The sequence below is a fragment of the Tamandua tetradactyla genome, chromosome 2 (assembly GCF_023851605.1).
Source record: "Tamandua tetradactyla isolate mTamTet1 chromosome 2, mTamTet1.pri, whole genome shotgun sequence".
Taxonomy (NCBI): Eukaryota; Metazoa; Chordata; class Mammalia; order Pilosa; family Myrmecophagidae; genus Tamandua; species Tamandua tetradactyla.
In genome coordinates, this window is record NC_135328.1 from 46,631,538 (window position 1) to 46,647,933 (window position 16,396).

At 39.7% G+C, this 16,396-nt stretch overlaps 1 protein-coding gene and 1 pseudogene across 10 annotated transcripts in view; both read right to left on the minus strand.

Annotated features, from left to right (window-relative positions):
- The window catches only part of NR6A1 (nuclear receptor subfamily 6 group A member 1), a 292,713-nt gene that overhangs the window by 22,754 nt on the left and 253,563 nt on the right, over positions 1–16,396 (minus strand). For 9 of the 10 annotated variants that reach the window (XM_077144653.1, XM_077144639.1, XM_077144647.1 and 6 more), the window contains 2 exons: positions 9,058–9,300; positions 1,910–1,965 (listed from right to left, as the gene is read on the minus strand). In XM_077144653.1, coding sequence (XP_077000768.1) covers positions 1,910–1,965; positions 9,058–9,300 — 299 coding nt within the window. The remainder of the gene's footprint in view (positions 1–1,909; positions 1,966–9,057; positions 9,301–16,396) is intronic. The other variant, XM_077144681.1, reaches the window with a different exon arrangement.
- On the minus strand, positions 5,095–8,211 carry LOC143670014 (U6 snRNA-associated Sm-like protein LSm2 pseudogene; annotated as a pseudogene).

Consider the following 16,396-nt stretch of genomic DNA (forward strand, 5'->3'; position numbering starts at 1 on the left):
GTGGTGGTGAGAACAAGACCAGAGAGATGGGATGAAGAATTTGGAGGACACAGAAGTACTCTGGCTGAATAATAAGGGCCAGTCCTGGTTAAGTCAGTTTACTCCGGCTGGGAGCCAAAGTCATTCTGAACCTGTCTCTCTCTCTGGAGGTCCCAGGGAACACCGGGCCATCACGAACGCACTGAAGAGGGGATGGAACATGTTGTGGTGCTTGAACCTGGGTTCAAATCCTATCTGTCATTTCCTAGCTGGGTGCTGTTGGGCAAATCACTAGAGCTCTCTGAGCCTCAACTCCCTCATCTGTAAAATGGAAAAAACACTATCTCTTTTATAGTTCATGGTTTCCTCACAGAATGTTAGAGCCAAGAAGCATGCAGATTTGAGTCAGAATTGAGAGGTTAATCTAAGATGGAATTACAAAGTAGTAGTATACAGTAAATGTTCAACAAATGGAAATTGTATCCCTCTTCGTTATTAAATACAATTCAAAGCAACTCTGAACTCCAGAGTTTTAAAGCAACTCTGAACTGAACAATGAGTTCTTTTCCTCATTCCTTCACATTCAATTGGACAAATCCTATCAATTTTACCTATTAAGTATCTCTTGAATTGATCCTCTCCTCTCAATCTGTACTATCACTGCCCTAATTAAAACTTCTATGAATAATACATAGAAGCCTGCTTGGAATTCTGAAAAATCCTTTTAACTGGTTTCTCTCTGCCCCCAGTTACATGTACCCTCACCCCACTCCTCACAAATAATTGCCATTGCTAGAATGATCTTTCTAAAATGCAAATCTGGTCATGTCCTTCTCCCTACTTAAAACCTTTTAGTGATTGCTTCTTGTTCCACACTAATAATTCTTAAGGCATGGTTCCTGCTCATTAATATGCTGAGGGATTCACTTGATAGGTCACAAATAGAACCAATTATCTATTTTCACAGTTTTTCTTCTGCTGGCAAGTAGGGACAAGTGTAGGTTGGTGTTACACAGGCTTTATCTGAGGAATTACAAAGATAACTGAAGGTCCACTCTTTAGAGAACTGATTCCAAGTTCAAGGACTGCCTTAACTCTGCCACTCCATTACTTGTGCCCAGTGCTTTTGCCTTATTAAACTCCTTGTCATTCCTCAAAGATTCATCGTCAGGCCATTACACAGTCTTTTCTGCCTAGCAGAAGTATAAGCTTAGCTCCCCATCCCTTCCTAATACAGCTAGTTCCTCTTCCTCTGTCAAGACTTACTTAAACTTCACCTTCTCTAGGAAGCCTTCCCTAAGTGTCTCCAGTCTCCAACCATGGCTCTAGTCCAGAAAGACAAGAAGCCCCTTTCCTCTCTACTCTCTGGACATCCTCTATTATGTCTCACTGTACTGTTATATCTGTTTACATATCTTTCTTTCCCTTCAGACTGAGTTCACAGGATAGGTCCTGAAACAGAATAGGTACTAAAGAAATGTGGGATTGAATAGGGTATTATCATTCCTACTCTACAAATGAGGCTTTGAACTTCCTGCTGATAGTTAATTCTCTTATGTCTTTAGATGACGAAGTGAACAGCAACAAAGTGTTGGTGAGTACTGCCAGGTTAAATTATCTACAACTTTATGTGATTGACATAAAAAGTCCTTTGAATGGTTCAGAAACAGAATTGGGCTCACTGCCTATAAAATCATTAGGAAGGGCTAAAAGATTTCAGGAAGAGCTTTAATCACTATCCTTTGTATTTACGATTTTCAAAGCACTTCTATATCCAGGCTGTTAAAGGACATTCATAAACAGTTTTGCAGGAATGAAAGCAAAGATGGCTTCTCCAGCAGCAGATGAGAGAATCAAAGTGAGCAGCTACAGAATCATCCAAGCCCTGGGTTTCCAGAATGGGGCAAAGAGAATGAGATGCAGGACTCACCTGGACTGGCCCAATACTCTTGTTCCGGCCTCCAGGCATGCCATCTTCTCTGATTGCTGGAAAGAAACAAAACTCAAGATAGGCAGAAGCACACTCAAAGAAGTCTAGGCATAAAAAATATAATTAACTTCCTTGGCCAAAAGCATAAGTAATAACTTATGTAATAAGTAAGGCGAGATTAAAACACAGGCCTTTCTGGACTCGAAGTTCATTATTTCCATTATTTCACTATCTCAATGGTAGCAGATAGTTTTGGGTCCCCAAGGCACTGGGTACACACTATATGCTCTTATAGATTCAATATGCTTAACAAAGGTAATAGTGCTATTAACTAGTCCCACAATTATCAACATGCCACCAGGATGATGTAGCTGAAGGCTTTGGTGAGTTCAAGGAGAGGGGGATAGAGAGAATATTTTCGTTTTAAAATGAAATCTCTTTTATTCCTCACCTAAATTTGGGTCTAATTTTTTATAGGAGTAAGAAAACAGGGTTTTTGTTTCTTTAAGTCAATTAGAATCTGACCTCATTGGTTCTCCTGGTAAAAGCAATCAGTAGAGCTCCTTCGAGTCAAGTTCCCACTCAGATGGGTAATAAATGGAAGAAGTGATTTAGTACTTTATAAATATAAAAAGCAACCTTTAAATAGTACTAACCTCATTAGGAAAACAACTACTAATACTATTACCATGCTTTTAAAATGTAGCACTTAGTATGGAAGCACAGAGAAGGAATTCCTGATTGGCATTTACAGAAGGGTGACTGCATCAGGCAAAGCTCTCTGGAAAAGACAAATCCTGAACTGAGTCTTAAAGGATGAATAGGATCTAGGTAGGCAGGAAAAGGGTGCTCCAGGTTGAATGAACAGTGTACAGAAAAGCTTCAAGTTGAAAGTAAACATAGGATGTTCTGGGAACTTCCAAATGGTTCTATCTGGCTGAAGCACAGGGGGCAGGGTATGTAGGAGAAGAGTAGCAAGAAATGTGGCTGGAGAGGCCAGCTAGGGCCAGATCAGAGAGCCTTGAATGCCAGGCTAATGGATTAACTTTAGCTGGGAACCTGAGGACAAGAAGGAATGAAGGGAAGAGATATGGCAGGTTGACCTTTTTGAAAAATCTTTGTGATGGCCACAGTGGAAAATAGATTGAAGGGTTAATCTTAACAATGGCAGAAGATAAGCTAATGGCATTACGTGACAAGTTTTATTCCACCTGCCCCCAAATAATCAATATGAGGACTCAAGAAAGTCCTTTGGGGCAGGATTGAAAGCCTGATATAGTAAGTTCATTTTCCTTAAAGTAAACATTATTCTCTATAACCACCTATGTCCTGAAGACTGTTTGATGAGGAGTATGTATGGGCAGCACTGGGACATTTTAGTAGAGATGGATAGACAAGGAGTGAGATGGATAGACAGGGAGCAGTCTCCACTTTCTACCCTTATTTAAATCTCACTCATTGCCTTCCTTACTAGTTAATTTCCTGACCAGCTAATTTCAGGTCTGAAAAGATAAATCCACAGATGGAGGATAACAGAAGGGTAGATCACAAATGGTAAGAAAGACCCAACCACAAATGATGGCTGCGTTTTTAAAAAATAGTTAATTTTTTAAATTTTCAGTTAACTTTAAATTTATAGAAGAGTTACAAAACTGTACAGAACTCCCAAACACTCTATACAATTTCCCCACCTGTTAACATGCTAAATAATCATAGAATATTCATCAAAACTAAGAAATTAACTTTGGTATAATACTATTAACCAAAGTACCTATTTCATTTGTGTTTCCACAATTGTTTCATTGATGTCCTTTTTCTGTTCCAGAATTCAATCCAGGATCCTACATTGCATTTAGTTGTCATGTGTTTTAGTTTGTTAGCTGCCAGAATGCAACACACCAGAGGCGGATTGGCTTTTAATAAAAGGGGATTTATTTCGTTAGTTCTTCAGAGGAAAGGCAGCTAACTTTCAACTGAGGTTCTTTCTTACGTGGGAAGGCACAGGGTAATCTCTGCTGGCCTTCTCTCCAGGCCTCTGGGTTCTAACAACTTTCCCCAGGGTGATTTCTTTCTGCATCTCCAAAGGCCTGGGTTGAGCTGCAAGTGCTGAGATGAGGTATGCTGAGCTAGCTTGGGCTGAGCTACGTTGAGTCTCTCATTTAAGCACCAGCCAATTAAGTCAAATATCATTCATTGCAGCAGGCACGCCTCCTAGCCAACTGCAGATGTAATCAGCAACAGACGAGGTTCACATGCCATTGGCTCATGTCCACAGCAATATAACTAGGCACCTTCACATGGCCAAGTTGACAATTGAATCTAACTACCACATATGTCTCCATTCTCCCTCCAATCTGTGACAGTTCCGCAGTCTTTGTCTTTTGTGACCCTGACACTTTGAAGAGTTTTTCGTAGAATGTCAGTTATTTTGAAGAATGTCCCTCAATTTGGTTTTATCTGATTGTTTTCTCATAATTAGATTCTGAGAACAAACTTATCTGTTTCTGTATGTCTGTATGCCCTCCTCAGTGTATCATAGCAGGTGATAAATGATGTTGATGTGTTTTAATAGAAGATGTTAACCTTAATTGCTTAGCTAATGTGGTATCTGCCAGAATTCCCTACTGTAAACTTACTATTTTTCCCTTTGTAATTACTAAATATCTTGATACTTAGCAAATATTCTGGTTCTGTTAAAACTTATGCCCACTTATTTTAGCATTTGTTAGTGGATCTTGGCTGCTGCAATTATTGTGGTATTCTAATTGTGGCATTCTATATCCCTCATTCCTTCTACATTTATTAATGGGAATCTTTTATAAGGAAGGATTGTCGTTTATCTGTTTATTTTGTATTCAGTTTTTATATTGGTATAAACTCATGGCTATTTATTTTATTCTTTGGGTTATAATCTAATACTACAGTTATTTTGTAGCTCAGGTTGTTCCAAATTTGAAAACTGTGAGCCCATTTAGATTGAATTCTGTGCTCTTTTGATAGACTCACCCCACCCTACCCCACCCCCCTTTTTTTAAAGTACTTACTAACTTTCTGGCACCATAACATGCTTATGGGTCATCTTATATTCTCCCTGCTCCAGCCCTGGAATCAACCAGTTCTCTAAAGAGTACTGGTTTCTTTTATTTATATTTAGAAACCAAGATCTGGGCACTAAGTATGCTCATTGCTTCTAGGGTGTCACTGCTTCTAGCCTCTCTGTGGCTAGAACTAGAAAATCTATGTTTCACTAACTCATGTGTATACACACCCACCTATATTTTTCTGTAGCTAGCTAGCTATTAATCTAATCTAATCCACCCACATACCTATCATCTATCTAAACATGAGTCTATATTGATATCTCTGATTCCAATCTAACACCAGAGGGTTAGGCTTCCACTTTCCTGATTTTTAACTTCTTTCTCTGACAATGAGAAATCTGACTCTAACCCTATACACAAATAACCCATAAGTCCTAACCCATAATCCTAAAAGAAACAAATTTACAAACTTGAGTATTGTGTTTGTATATAGTTCTTTTGTCCTTAGACTCACAGTATACAGTCAGAACACTGTTATTCCCCATCCCCTTCAGTGTGATTATGTGATACATTTGTTACAATCTGCATCCCATTCCCCTCTACACATTCTGGTTGATTAAAAAAAAATTACAGCAACAGTCACTTTTTTTGTGGTATAGAGGTCTATGGGTGTAGAAAAATGTATAAAATCGTGTGTCTACCACCAAAGTTTCCTACAGAATATTTCCTCACTTCTAAAATTCTCGCCTGGCAGGTGCAATTTTAATCCTGTTTCTCAGCACCAACCAGGAGGTGGCAGGGTTTCTCTCTGAGAGAAGCAGACTTCACCAGCAACTGAGCCAGCTTGCTCTGCATGCAAATGGGCCTAGGAGGAAGCTTTCCATCCCTAACATCCCATGAGTTCTTTTCTTCAGGCTATGGTTGTTGTAAGGTTAAGTTTTTTCTTCCCTAAAATAGTCAAGTTTGGCTGAGGCCTCAGAATCCAACTGAATAAGGAGGATGATTCATCAGAGAGTGTAGTCAAGAAGGTAACCCATAAATATGCTTTGATAAAAAACTCATAGTGAGGACAAGAGGGAGAAGAGAAAACTGGAAATCAAAACCAAATTACAGTGAGGGTGAGCAGATGACCACAGACTCTAAGTAAGACAGTACTAGTTTGGTGCTGGAAGCTGAGAAGGATTTCTGTAAAAGGAAACTGATAGTGGGGAAGGGAAAGGACTTCCAGGTAAAGGAAAGAATCTGAGCAAAGGCAGGACAGTGCAAGGAATGCTTGAGGCATGATAATTAGGGTCTGCGCAGATGTGTTTAGAAAGATAGGCAGGGGACAGATCAGGTAACACTTCAAATGCCCTACTATGGTATTTGTTTATCATCCTGTAGACTGAAGACATTCTAACATGCAAATAGCCATTCCTTTTGGTATGACAGAATGTACGTATTTTGGAAGGAAAGTCAGGGGGCAGTAGGTCCGCTGGGTGTGAAATCATTTTGTTTGCTAAAACTATGGAGTACTTAGAGTCTAAGTATGTCCAGAAATGTGTATCCAGGTTGTTAAATATTTGAAGCAGTACATTGTCCATATGGTTAGGCACAAGCTCTGATCAATAACAAATACTTTAATAATGATCAACTGTCAACATAACTACCACTTTACCTCCCTAAGCCTCATCTGTAAATTGGGGATAATAGTTAATAACAGGGTTCTTGGACATATCAATGGGATAATGCATGGAAATTACATTAGTATTTTGGGTACATGTTGAGTGTTTAATAACTATTAGTATTATAAATGAATTATAAATCATCTAAATTTATCTAAATGCCTTTCTACATCTCCCTTCCCCTTCTTCAAAATGGGCAAGTTTTCAAAAGATCCTTCTTATCCCACTAAAGATCTACACACAATAAAACCAGTCTGGAGTTAATACTACAAAAGCAGTCTGAACAGCTCACAAAATCTGACTAATTGCCACCCCCATCCCTGCACACTATTACTACGAACACCTAAATATCCTGCTGGATATTTTATATATTATCATATTTAATCCTCTAGAGAACCCTGAAAGATAATTATTACAGTACCCATTTAATGGTAAGATAACTGAGTATCAGAGACATAAAGCAAACTGCCAAAGATCACATAGCTAGTCTGCCTGCCTCCAGAGCTTTTATTCTTTCTTTTGAGCTACACTGCCTCCTCCCCATCTCCACGGGTATGCGCCTGTGGTCTTGCCATTGGCCTTCCTCTCTTCTGTAGCTAAGCTCTCTTCTGCAGTGATTTCTACTCACTGACAAAATTTTAACTACTTTTTCTATGCTAACAGCTCCACAAACTCCTATTTGAAGTCAGGACTTTTCATTTCAGCTTCAATCTTTCATATCCAACTTTTTTAATGTCTCTATGTCCCCCTGAAGTACCTAAAAAACTCAGCATTGCAACAACCAACATTTTGCCTACGCTGCTTTTTTTTCTTTCAAATTTGCATTATAAATTTTATTTCCAATGTGGGACAAGTCCTTCACTCCCAAACAGAATCGTATCCTATCCTGGAGATAAGGAGACTTTCCCCTGATCTCCAGAGAAGTAATGAGAAGGCAGGTGCTAGGGACTGGGAAGGCTTTACAAAAGTTCCCCACCCTACGAGCCTCTCCTTCTCAAAAGAACATAGCTGCTCCCCACTATTATTATTTCTATCGTCCACTCAACCGTTTTTAAAAAAGCCTTCACTATTAAAGAACAAAAACCAAAACAAACATCTCAAGTATTGAGGAGCTGTCATCCTTGGCTGGGATGAGGTCAAGGGTCACCAATGCAAGAGGGAAGGGAAGAGAGGAGGACCCATCACTGTTTCTGCTGCAAGGTCTCCTTCTTTGCTGCATCCTGTAGTAATTGTGTGTCAACCTCATCTACTGGCAACTGTACACAGCAGACCACTGAGCCCCAGATGATGCAGTTCTTCACTGATAACATGTGAGGGTATTTCTCAGGGTCTGTGACACTGATGTCAGTTGGTCCAATGTTGAGATACTGATCCTCAGAATGGAGGGTTTTGCAGATGATCAGGTCATTCTTGAGTTCTATGACCACATCCTTTCCCACAAGGGACTTGAAAAAGGAGTAGAAGAGCATTATGTTTGTTCTGGGAGCTGCTGGCCGCAGGGGGAAGAAAAGGGCGGGGGGTCGCAGCCCAAGCTGGGCAAGCCCATGCATGGCAGGGTGGGGTGATGGAGGGGGGACTAACCTATGCTGCCTTTTTTTTTTTTTTTTTTTTTGTCATGGGCAGGCTCCGGGAATTGAACCCGGGGCTCTAGCATGGAAGCGAGAATTCTGCCACTGAGCTACCACTGCACTGGCCCTACTCTGCTTTTTTAACTTGACTTTTTTCCTAGTAGGGCCATTAATATTAATCCAAATCCTTACTTTCAACATGTCCCATACTCAATATGTAACCAATTCCTATCAAGCAAGCTCCTCTATAACATCTCCCCTACTTGTGCCATTCTTTCCCTTCCCCTTCTTCAGGGCCTTCACATCTTCCTTCTGAACTCTTCTAAGAACTTTCTAGGTGGCAAGATGGATCCTCCAAAGCTGTTCTCTAGATTAATCCTCTTAGATTATCAGTTTACTTATGCCATCTCAGGCCAGTGGCACTCAGAAAGCTGACTAACAAATCCCAAACTCCTCACCAACCTGCATATACATTTCTAGATATGCTTAGACTCTAAGTACTCCATAGTCCTAGCAAACAAAACAATGTCACACTCAGGGGACCTATTACCTCCTAATTTTCCTTCCAAAATTTGTTCCTTGAAAGAGGAACAAATGGAGAATAATCCCAGTGAGGACCTGATTGTAAACTGTGGTCTTTCCAGATGGGGTCTGGGCATTCGTTGTCACCGACTCCTTAACATCAGTCTTTCTCTCTACCTAGTCTGGGAGAGCCCTGTGGGCAGGGATTGTGTCAGATTCATTTTTGGGTTACTAGTACCCAGTACAAGGCCTGGCTTATAGTGCAGTCTTGGGGAACGAATAGTTTCAAGGTTTAATAGTTGATGCTAAAGGTAAATGAATGATGGGCAATGAGAATCATGAGCACCACTCACCCTTCCGGTTCATGCCCATCTGGAGGCATTTGAGCAGGCGGCAGTACTGGCACCTGTTCCTCTGCTTCCGCGACATGACACAGTTCTTGTCACGACTGCATCGATATACCCGCTTGTTGCAAATGCTCCGCTTGAAAAACCCTTTGCAGCCCTCACAAGAGATGATCCCATAGTGCAAGCCTGTGGCACGGTCGCCGCAAATAAGACAGGTCCGTTGTTCAGCCCGATCATCTGGAACAGAAACTGAACATATTCAAGTTAGAATGCAGTGGAAATAATGGCCTTAACCCTGCAGTTCTAAAGGAAGCAACCCACTCTGGTAGATCAAGGCCACCACCCTTTCCAGGCTAACTGACAAATCTGGGGCATATCTGGAGCCTTTGCCCCAAGAACAGATCCCTGCATCCACCTCACTGGCTGGCCATCCCTCCCTCCACCATAACCCACCCTGATAATACAGATATCACAAACATAGACTATATAAAAAGAGAATGCATGGTCCTTCTCCTGGGTTTCATCATCAGTGAACCAGTATCTAAGTCAGAAACCTGGGAAATATCTTTGACTCCTCTCTTTTGCTCTCCCTACCTTTCTCATCCACAGCCCATCAATTCTGTCATGTAGGAAGGTGACAGGATTATTGACAGTGTATATAAGGACCCAGCATATGGTATATAATCAGTAAATGATGGTTCTAATTGTTAACAAGTGAAAATAACCATCCCCAGCTTGGTCAGCCAGCCAGCCATCTAATAGATATTTATTGAACAACTCTTCTATTCCAGGCACTATTCTGAGGAAAGAACAGTGAACAAGAGTCCCTGATGAAATTTATATTTTAGCAGAACATCTACTGTGTCCAGGCCCTTGTGTAAGATGCTCAGTATTCAGAAATAAAACAAGTATGATCCCCACAGTCAAGGAACTCACTAAGAACAAACAAGTTAATCAAGGAGGAAATTCAGGCTGGAATATAGCTCTTCACTTCTTTCCTGAAATTCTACTTATTCAGGACCAAGCGACTACCAAAGAACAGGCTTGTGACAATAAAGCACCCTGGTGAGCTGTGATGCCAGGCCCTAGTAACAGATGTAAGAAAGCTCTATGCATCTATGGATGGCTTTGACCAGAGACCAAGGTAGGAAACAAGAGATCTGAACCTCATTCCTGAGTAAGAGGCAAGGTATAATGATTAAGAATGCAGCCCTTAGAATTAGAGAGATCCCAATTTGAACCCTAGTTCTGTCACTTACCAACTGGATAAACTTGGACAAATTACTACACCTCTCTGAGTCTAGTTTCTGTCAAATGTAAAATAGGGATTTTAATGGTAACTTTAACTTGCTGATAAAGTACTCAGCACAGTGCTAAGACTAAGCAGACATTTAGTAAGTATTGGCTATTATTTTCATGATCATTATAAACCTAACAGGCCCGTATTTAATTAATGGGATAATGACATTCCTGAAAAGAAAAGCATTTAGAGGCAATATGACAGCAGGGGCATAGTGGCATATATGGGAGGAATGCAGAGAAGGAAGGAAGCTAGTATGTATGCAGTCCTTATTATATGCCAACTTTGAGATGTCTTATGATCCCCACTGTAGTAGGCTGAATAATGGCCACTGGACAATATCAGGTCCTAATCCCTGTAACCTATAAATGATTACTTATAAGGAAAAAGGTCTTTACAGATGCAATAAGATAAGGATCTTGAGATGGGGACATTGTCTAGGTGTATTATAATCACAAGTGGCCTTCTGAGAGGCAGAGAGAGATTTGATACAAACAGAAGAGAAGACGTAAGCATACATATGGAGGAAAAGGTAATATGAAACAAAGGCAGAGATTGGCCACAAGCCAAGAAATGCCAGCAGCCATGAAAAACTGGAAGAGGCAAGGAACAGATTCTCCCCTAGAACTTCCAGTGGGAGAGCGGCCCTGCTGACACCTTGATTTTGGCCCAGTGATACTGATTTCGGACTTCTGGCTTCTGGAGGAAGTGAATACATTTCTGTTGTTTTAAGCTACCCAGTCTTTGGTGATTTGTTATAACAGCCACGGGAAACTAAGTTTTTCGGATGGGAAAGTAGACATATTAAATTAAGACTCTTATCCAACACAGCCAATAGCAGGTATGCAGAGAGAAAGAGATAGGTGAGACCACAAAGCAAGGGAAAAAGAGAAAGGGGAAATAGGAACTTCCTAGGTTCTTGAGGATTCTGCACTTTCTAGTTGATGACCTTTCTGAGCTTTGGATGTGCTTCCTAACTGTGGGCAAATTAACAAACTGTGACCAATTGACATTCCCATGTGTTATAATCCACTCCTCTCCCCCCCATCTTTTTTATTTAAGCTAACTTTAATGAGTTTCTGCTATTTGCAACTAAAAGAAACTGATAAAATGCCACATCAAAATAGTAGTGGCGTAATAAGCATATCTTGTCTTTTCTTTTTGAAAACACAAAAAGGAAGCTAAAGGTAAACATTAGGGCAAAGTTACAACAGCAAATTTTAAAACTAAATCAGGAAAGATCAAACAGGAAAAATGAGTGGTTTAACAAGAGCACTCATTATGTCTGGGATGGGATTTCCTAGAGTGCTGGGTTTGGGTTGCTAAAAGGTAATAGAATGTGGAACACTGTCAGGAAGTTATGATGGGCTATAGAAGAATACAAACCAGAGTCCCACTAGAATAAACTTAAAAAATAATTCCAATTAATCTATCTCCACAAGGACCACATCTTCCTTTCTTTGTGATATATTTCTACCACATACTACCACATCTAGGCACTGCTTTGCTTGCACTGACACATGTAATTCTCACAAGCTATAGATGGGTACAAGTGTTATCACCATCTTATGAATGAGAAAATGGAGGTTCAACAAAAGTTAAGCAACTTGCTCATGGTAAGAAGTGGCTAATCTTGATCTGTCAATATAAGAATCTGAGTTCACAAACTTCTTCACAAAGCATTCAGAAGACATTCTGTGCAGCATCTGGATCCGAGCAAAGGACCCACTAAACAGCTATCAAATATAGATCTGTCAAATAATCTGCTCACATCTTTTAACAATGCTTCTTGTGCTTTTCATGATAGTTCAAAAGGGTCACACTGAGATCAAAGGTGAGACAGGCACATGTTCTAGTTTCGTAGCTGCTGGAATACAAGACACCAAAAACAAAAGGCGTGTAAAAAGGGGAATTTAATAAGTTGTAAGTGTACAGTTCTAAGGCCGAGAAAATGTTCCAATTAAACAAGTCTATAGAAATGTCCAATCACCAGTATCCAGGGAAAGATACCTTGACTCAAGAAGGCTGACGAAGTTCAGGGTTTCTCTCTCAAGTGGAAAGGCACATAGTAAACATGGTTCAAGGATTTCTCTCTCATCTGGAAGGGCAGTGGCGAACCCGGCATCATGTGCTAGCTTCCTCTCCTGGGTTACTGCTTCATGAAGCTCCCCGGGAGGCATTTTCCTTCTTCATCTCCAAAGGTTGCTGGCTGGTGGGCTCTGCTTCTCATGGCTATGTCTCTCTGCTCTGCTCTCTCTGTATCTCTCACTTTCTCCAAAATGTTTCCTCTTTTATAGGATTCCAGTAAACTAATCAAGACCCACCCAAATGGGTGGAGACACGCCTTCACCTAATCCACTTAAACAACCACTCTTGATTAAATCACATCTCCAGGGAGATGATCTGATTACAGTTTCAAACATACAATGCTGAATAGGGATTAGAAGCAGCTGCTGCCTTTACAAAATGGGATTAGGATTAAAACATGGCTTTTCTAGGGTACATACATCATTTCAAACCAGCACAGCATATTTCTCCACTGATGGGCACAATGACACTAGATTATCTCTGAGCCCTATGAGTGCTTCTCTGCTTGGCCATAGAGAATTATTCTCATTACCATGCTTTGTTTCCACAAACAGTACTGGTCTATGCTGTGGAACTAGGAACTAATTCAAAAGGGGGTTTCTCAAAGATAAAGCAGAAAGGCCCTACTGAGACCAGTCAAAGGCCCTTGAAAGAACCACTGAGCAAGCTTCTCTCACAACATGTGCAAAAAGACATTAGTAACAGAAGCAGCAACTGTTAACTGATCACTTGAAGCATTTAACATATATAATTGTGCTGAATCATCTCAACAAACTTAAAGGAGATAGCCTCATTTTATAGATGAAGAAACTGAGGCTCATGGAGATGATATTATTCCCAACAGATACTCAGCTAGTAAGTGAAGGAGCAAGGACTAAACCCTGAAGTCTGTGTTCTTAACCATTACATCCCATGGCTACGGCAAGGCAAACCTACCTATTCTATATGCCTGGTATACCAGGTTTTTCCCCACTTAAACAAACAGGCAATCTAAAACGCCAAGGTCTTCCTCTGTAAATTAATAAATTGAAGCAAAATACCCTTACTGGTGCCCCACCAGACATAAGATGTAGATTTCTGCACCTCCTTTTCTTATAAAGTACGTGAAAGATATTTAAAGCATGCTTACATTCATTATCTCACCTGCAGCAGGCCAGGACAAAGATGATTCCTATCTTATAGATACGGCAAAGAACCTCAATGAGCATCAACTACGTACTGCATATGAGATATTTTCAAATGCTTTGTCTTATTTATTTATTCATCCCAGTAATGGGGAGAGATATTATTATCCCCATTTTACAGAATCTGAAATCTTAGGACTAGAAAGAGCCTTAGAAATTATTTTGAACAGATCTTTACTCAAGGTATAAATTACCTCTATGATGTTCCAAAACAAGAAGGGACTGCCTCATACTCTTGGATATCTCCAGTAACTCAACAGGGTACTTCAATTCATTCATTACATTTTAGACAATCCTAATGGCACAAAACCTTTTCTTTGTATTGAGGTAAAGATTGTTCACCTAGTTCATATACCAACTATTCAGAGATTCAAAGATAATAATTGGTTTCCCAATTACAATTTTTATTCTCCCATTTTCTGTTCCTAATGATTCTATCTATATTGTCAAAGTTTCTCTAAAACAAAGCATCCAGAACAGAATATTGTTTTTTTTAAAAAATACAACTTAAGACTGTATTAGTTTTGCTTATATGTTTCTGCAGCTAACAACACCAGTCAGCACATAACAACTACTGAAGATTAATGACATACTGTTTATTTTATAGTGGGAAAACTGAATGAAACTCAAAGAGGTAAAGAAACAATCTTGGCTATACAGCCAGTCAGGGGTGAAGCCAAACTTAGAATTCAAGACCTTCCAATTCTAAGACTGCTATACAGTTATACCTCAGAGATATTGCAGATTCAGTTCTAGACCACCACAATATAGTGAATATCAAAATAAAGCAAGTTACACAATTTTTTTCTTTCCTAGTGCATATAAAGGTTAAGTTATACTATACTGTAGTCTACATGGGCAATGGCATTATGTTTTAAAAAACAACATACATACCTTAAGTTAAAAATACTTTATTGCTAAAAAAAAATGCTAACCATCACCTGAGCCTTCAATAAGTTGTAATCTTCTTGCTGGTGGAGAGTCTTGCCTTGCTGTTGATGGCTGCTGACTGATCAGGGTGGTATTTGCAGAAGTTGGGGTGGCTGTGGCCATTTCTTAAAATAAGACAATGAAGTTTGCCACACTGACTGATTCCTCCTTTTATGAAAGATTTCTCTGTACCACATGATGCTGTTCAACAGCATTTTACTTATAGTAGACTACCTTTTAAAATTAGAGTCAATCCTTTCAAACCCTTCTTTATAAACTAAGTTTATATAATATTCTAAATCCTTTGGTTATTTCAACAATGTTCACAGCATCTTCATCAGGAGTAGATTCTATCTCAAGAAACCATTTTCTTTGCTTATTCATAAAAAGCAACTCCTCATCTGTTAATGTTTCATCATGAGATCACAGCAATTTAGGCTCCAATACTAACCATAGTTCTCTTGTTGTTTCCATCATATCTGCAGTTATTTCCTCTACTGAAATCTTGGACCCCTCAAAGTCATCCATGAGGGTTGGAATCAACTTCTTCCAAATTCCTGTTAATGTTTATATTTTGGCTTCCGCCCATGAATCATAAATGTTCTTGATGGCAACTAGAAGGGTGACTCCTTCACAACCTATAGCAGCTACACCTTTATGAAACATATTTCTTAAATAAATAAGACTAGAAAGTCAAAATTACTTCTTGAACCATGGGCTACAGAATGATGCAGGCATGAAAACAATATTCATCTCACCGTACATCTTCATCAGAGCTCTTAGGTGACCAGGTGAGTTGTCAATAAACAGTAATTTTTTTTTCTGAGCAATAAGTCTCAACAGTACGCTTAAAATATTCAGTAAACCATGTGCTGTCATCCAGGCTTTGTTGTCTCATTTATAGAACATGGGTATAATAAATAGCTTGAAAATAATTTTTAAGGGGTCTAAGATTTTCAGGATGGTAAATGAGCATTGGCTTCAACTGAAAGTCACAAATTGCATTAGCCCCTAATAAGAGAGTCAGCCTGTATTTTGAAGATTTGAAGCCAGGCACTGACTTCTCCCTGGCTATGAAAGTCCTAGATGGCATCTTCTTCTCATAAAAGACTGTTTTGTCTACATTGAAAATCTGTTATTTAATGTAGCCACCTTTATCTATTATCTTAGCAAGATCTTCTGGCTAATTTGCTGAAGTGACCACATTAGAACCTGCTGCTTCATCTTGCCCTTTTATATTATGGAGATGGCTTCCTTAAACCTCATGAACCAACCTCTGCTAGCTTCAAACGTTTCCTCTGCAAACCTCCCTCAGCCTTCATATAATTGAAGACAGTTAAGACCTGGCTCTGGATTCAGCTTTGGCTTAAGAGAATGCTGTGGCTGGTTTAATCTATTCAGACCACTGAAACTATCTCTATAGCAGCAATACGGCTGTTTAACTTTATCATTCATGTGTTCACAGGAATAGCATTTTTAATTTCCTTCAAGAACTTTTCCTTTGCTTTCACAACTTGGTTGTCTGGTACAAGAGGCCTGGCTTTTGGCCTGTCTTGGCTTTTGACACACCCTCCTCACTAAGCTTAATCATTTCTAGCTATTGATTTAAAGGAAGGGTTGTGCAACTTCTCCTTTAACTTGCATATTTAGAGGCTGTTATAGAGTTATTAACTGTCCTGATTTCAATATTGTTGAGTCTCAGGGAATAGGGAGGGCTGAGGAGAGGGAGAGAGACAGGGGAATGGCTGGTCAGTGGAGCAGTCAAAACACAGACATTTTATCCATTAAGTCTGCCATCTTATGTGGGTGCAGTTCTTGGTGTTCAAAACAACTACAACAGTAA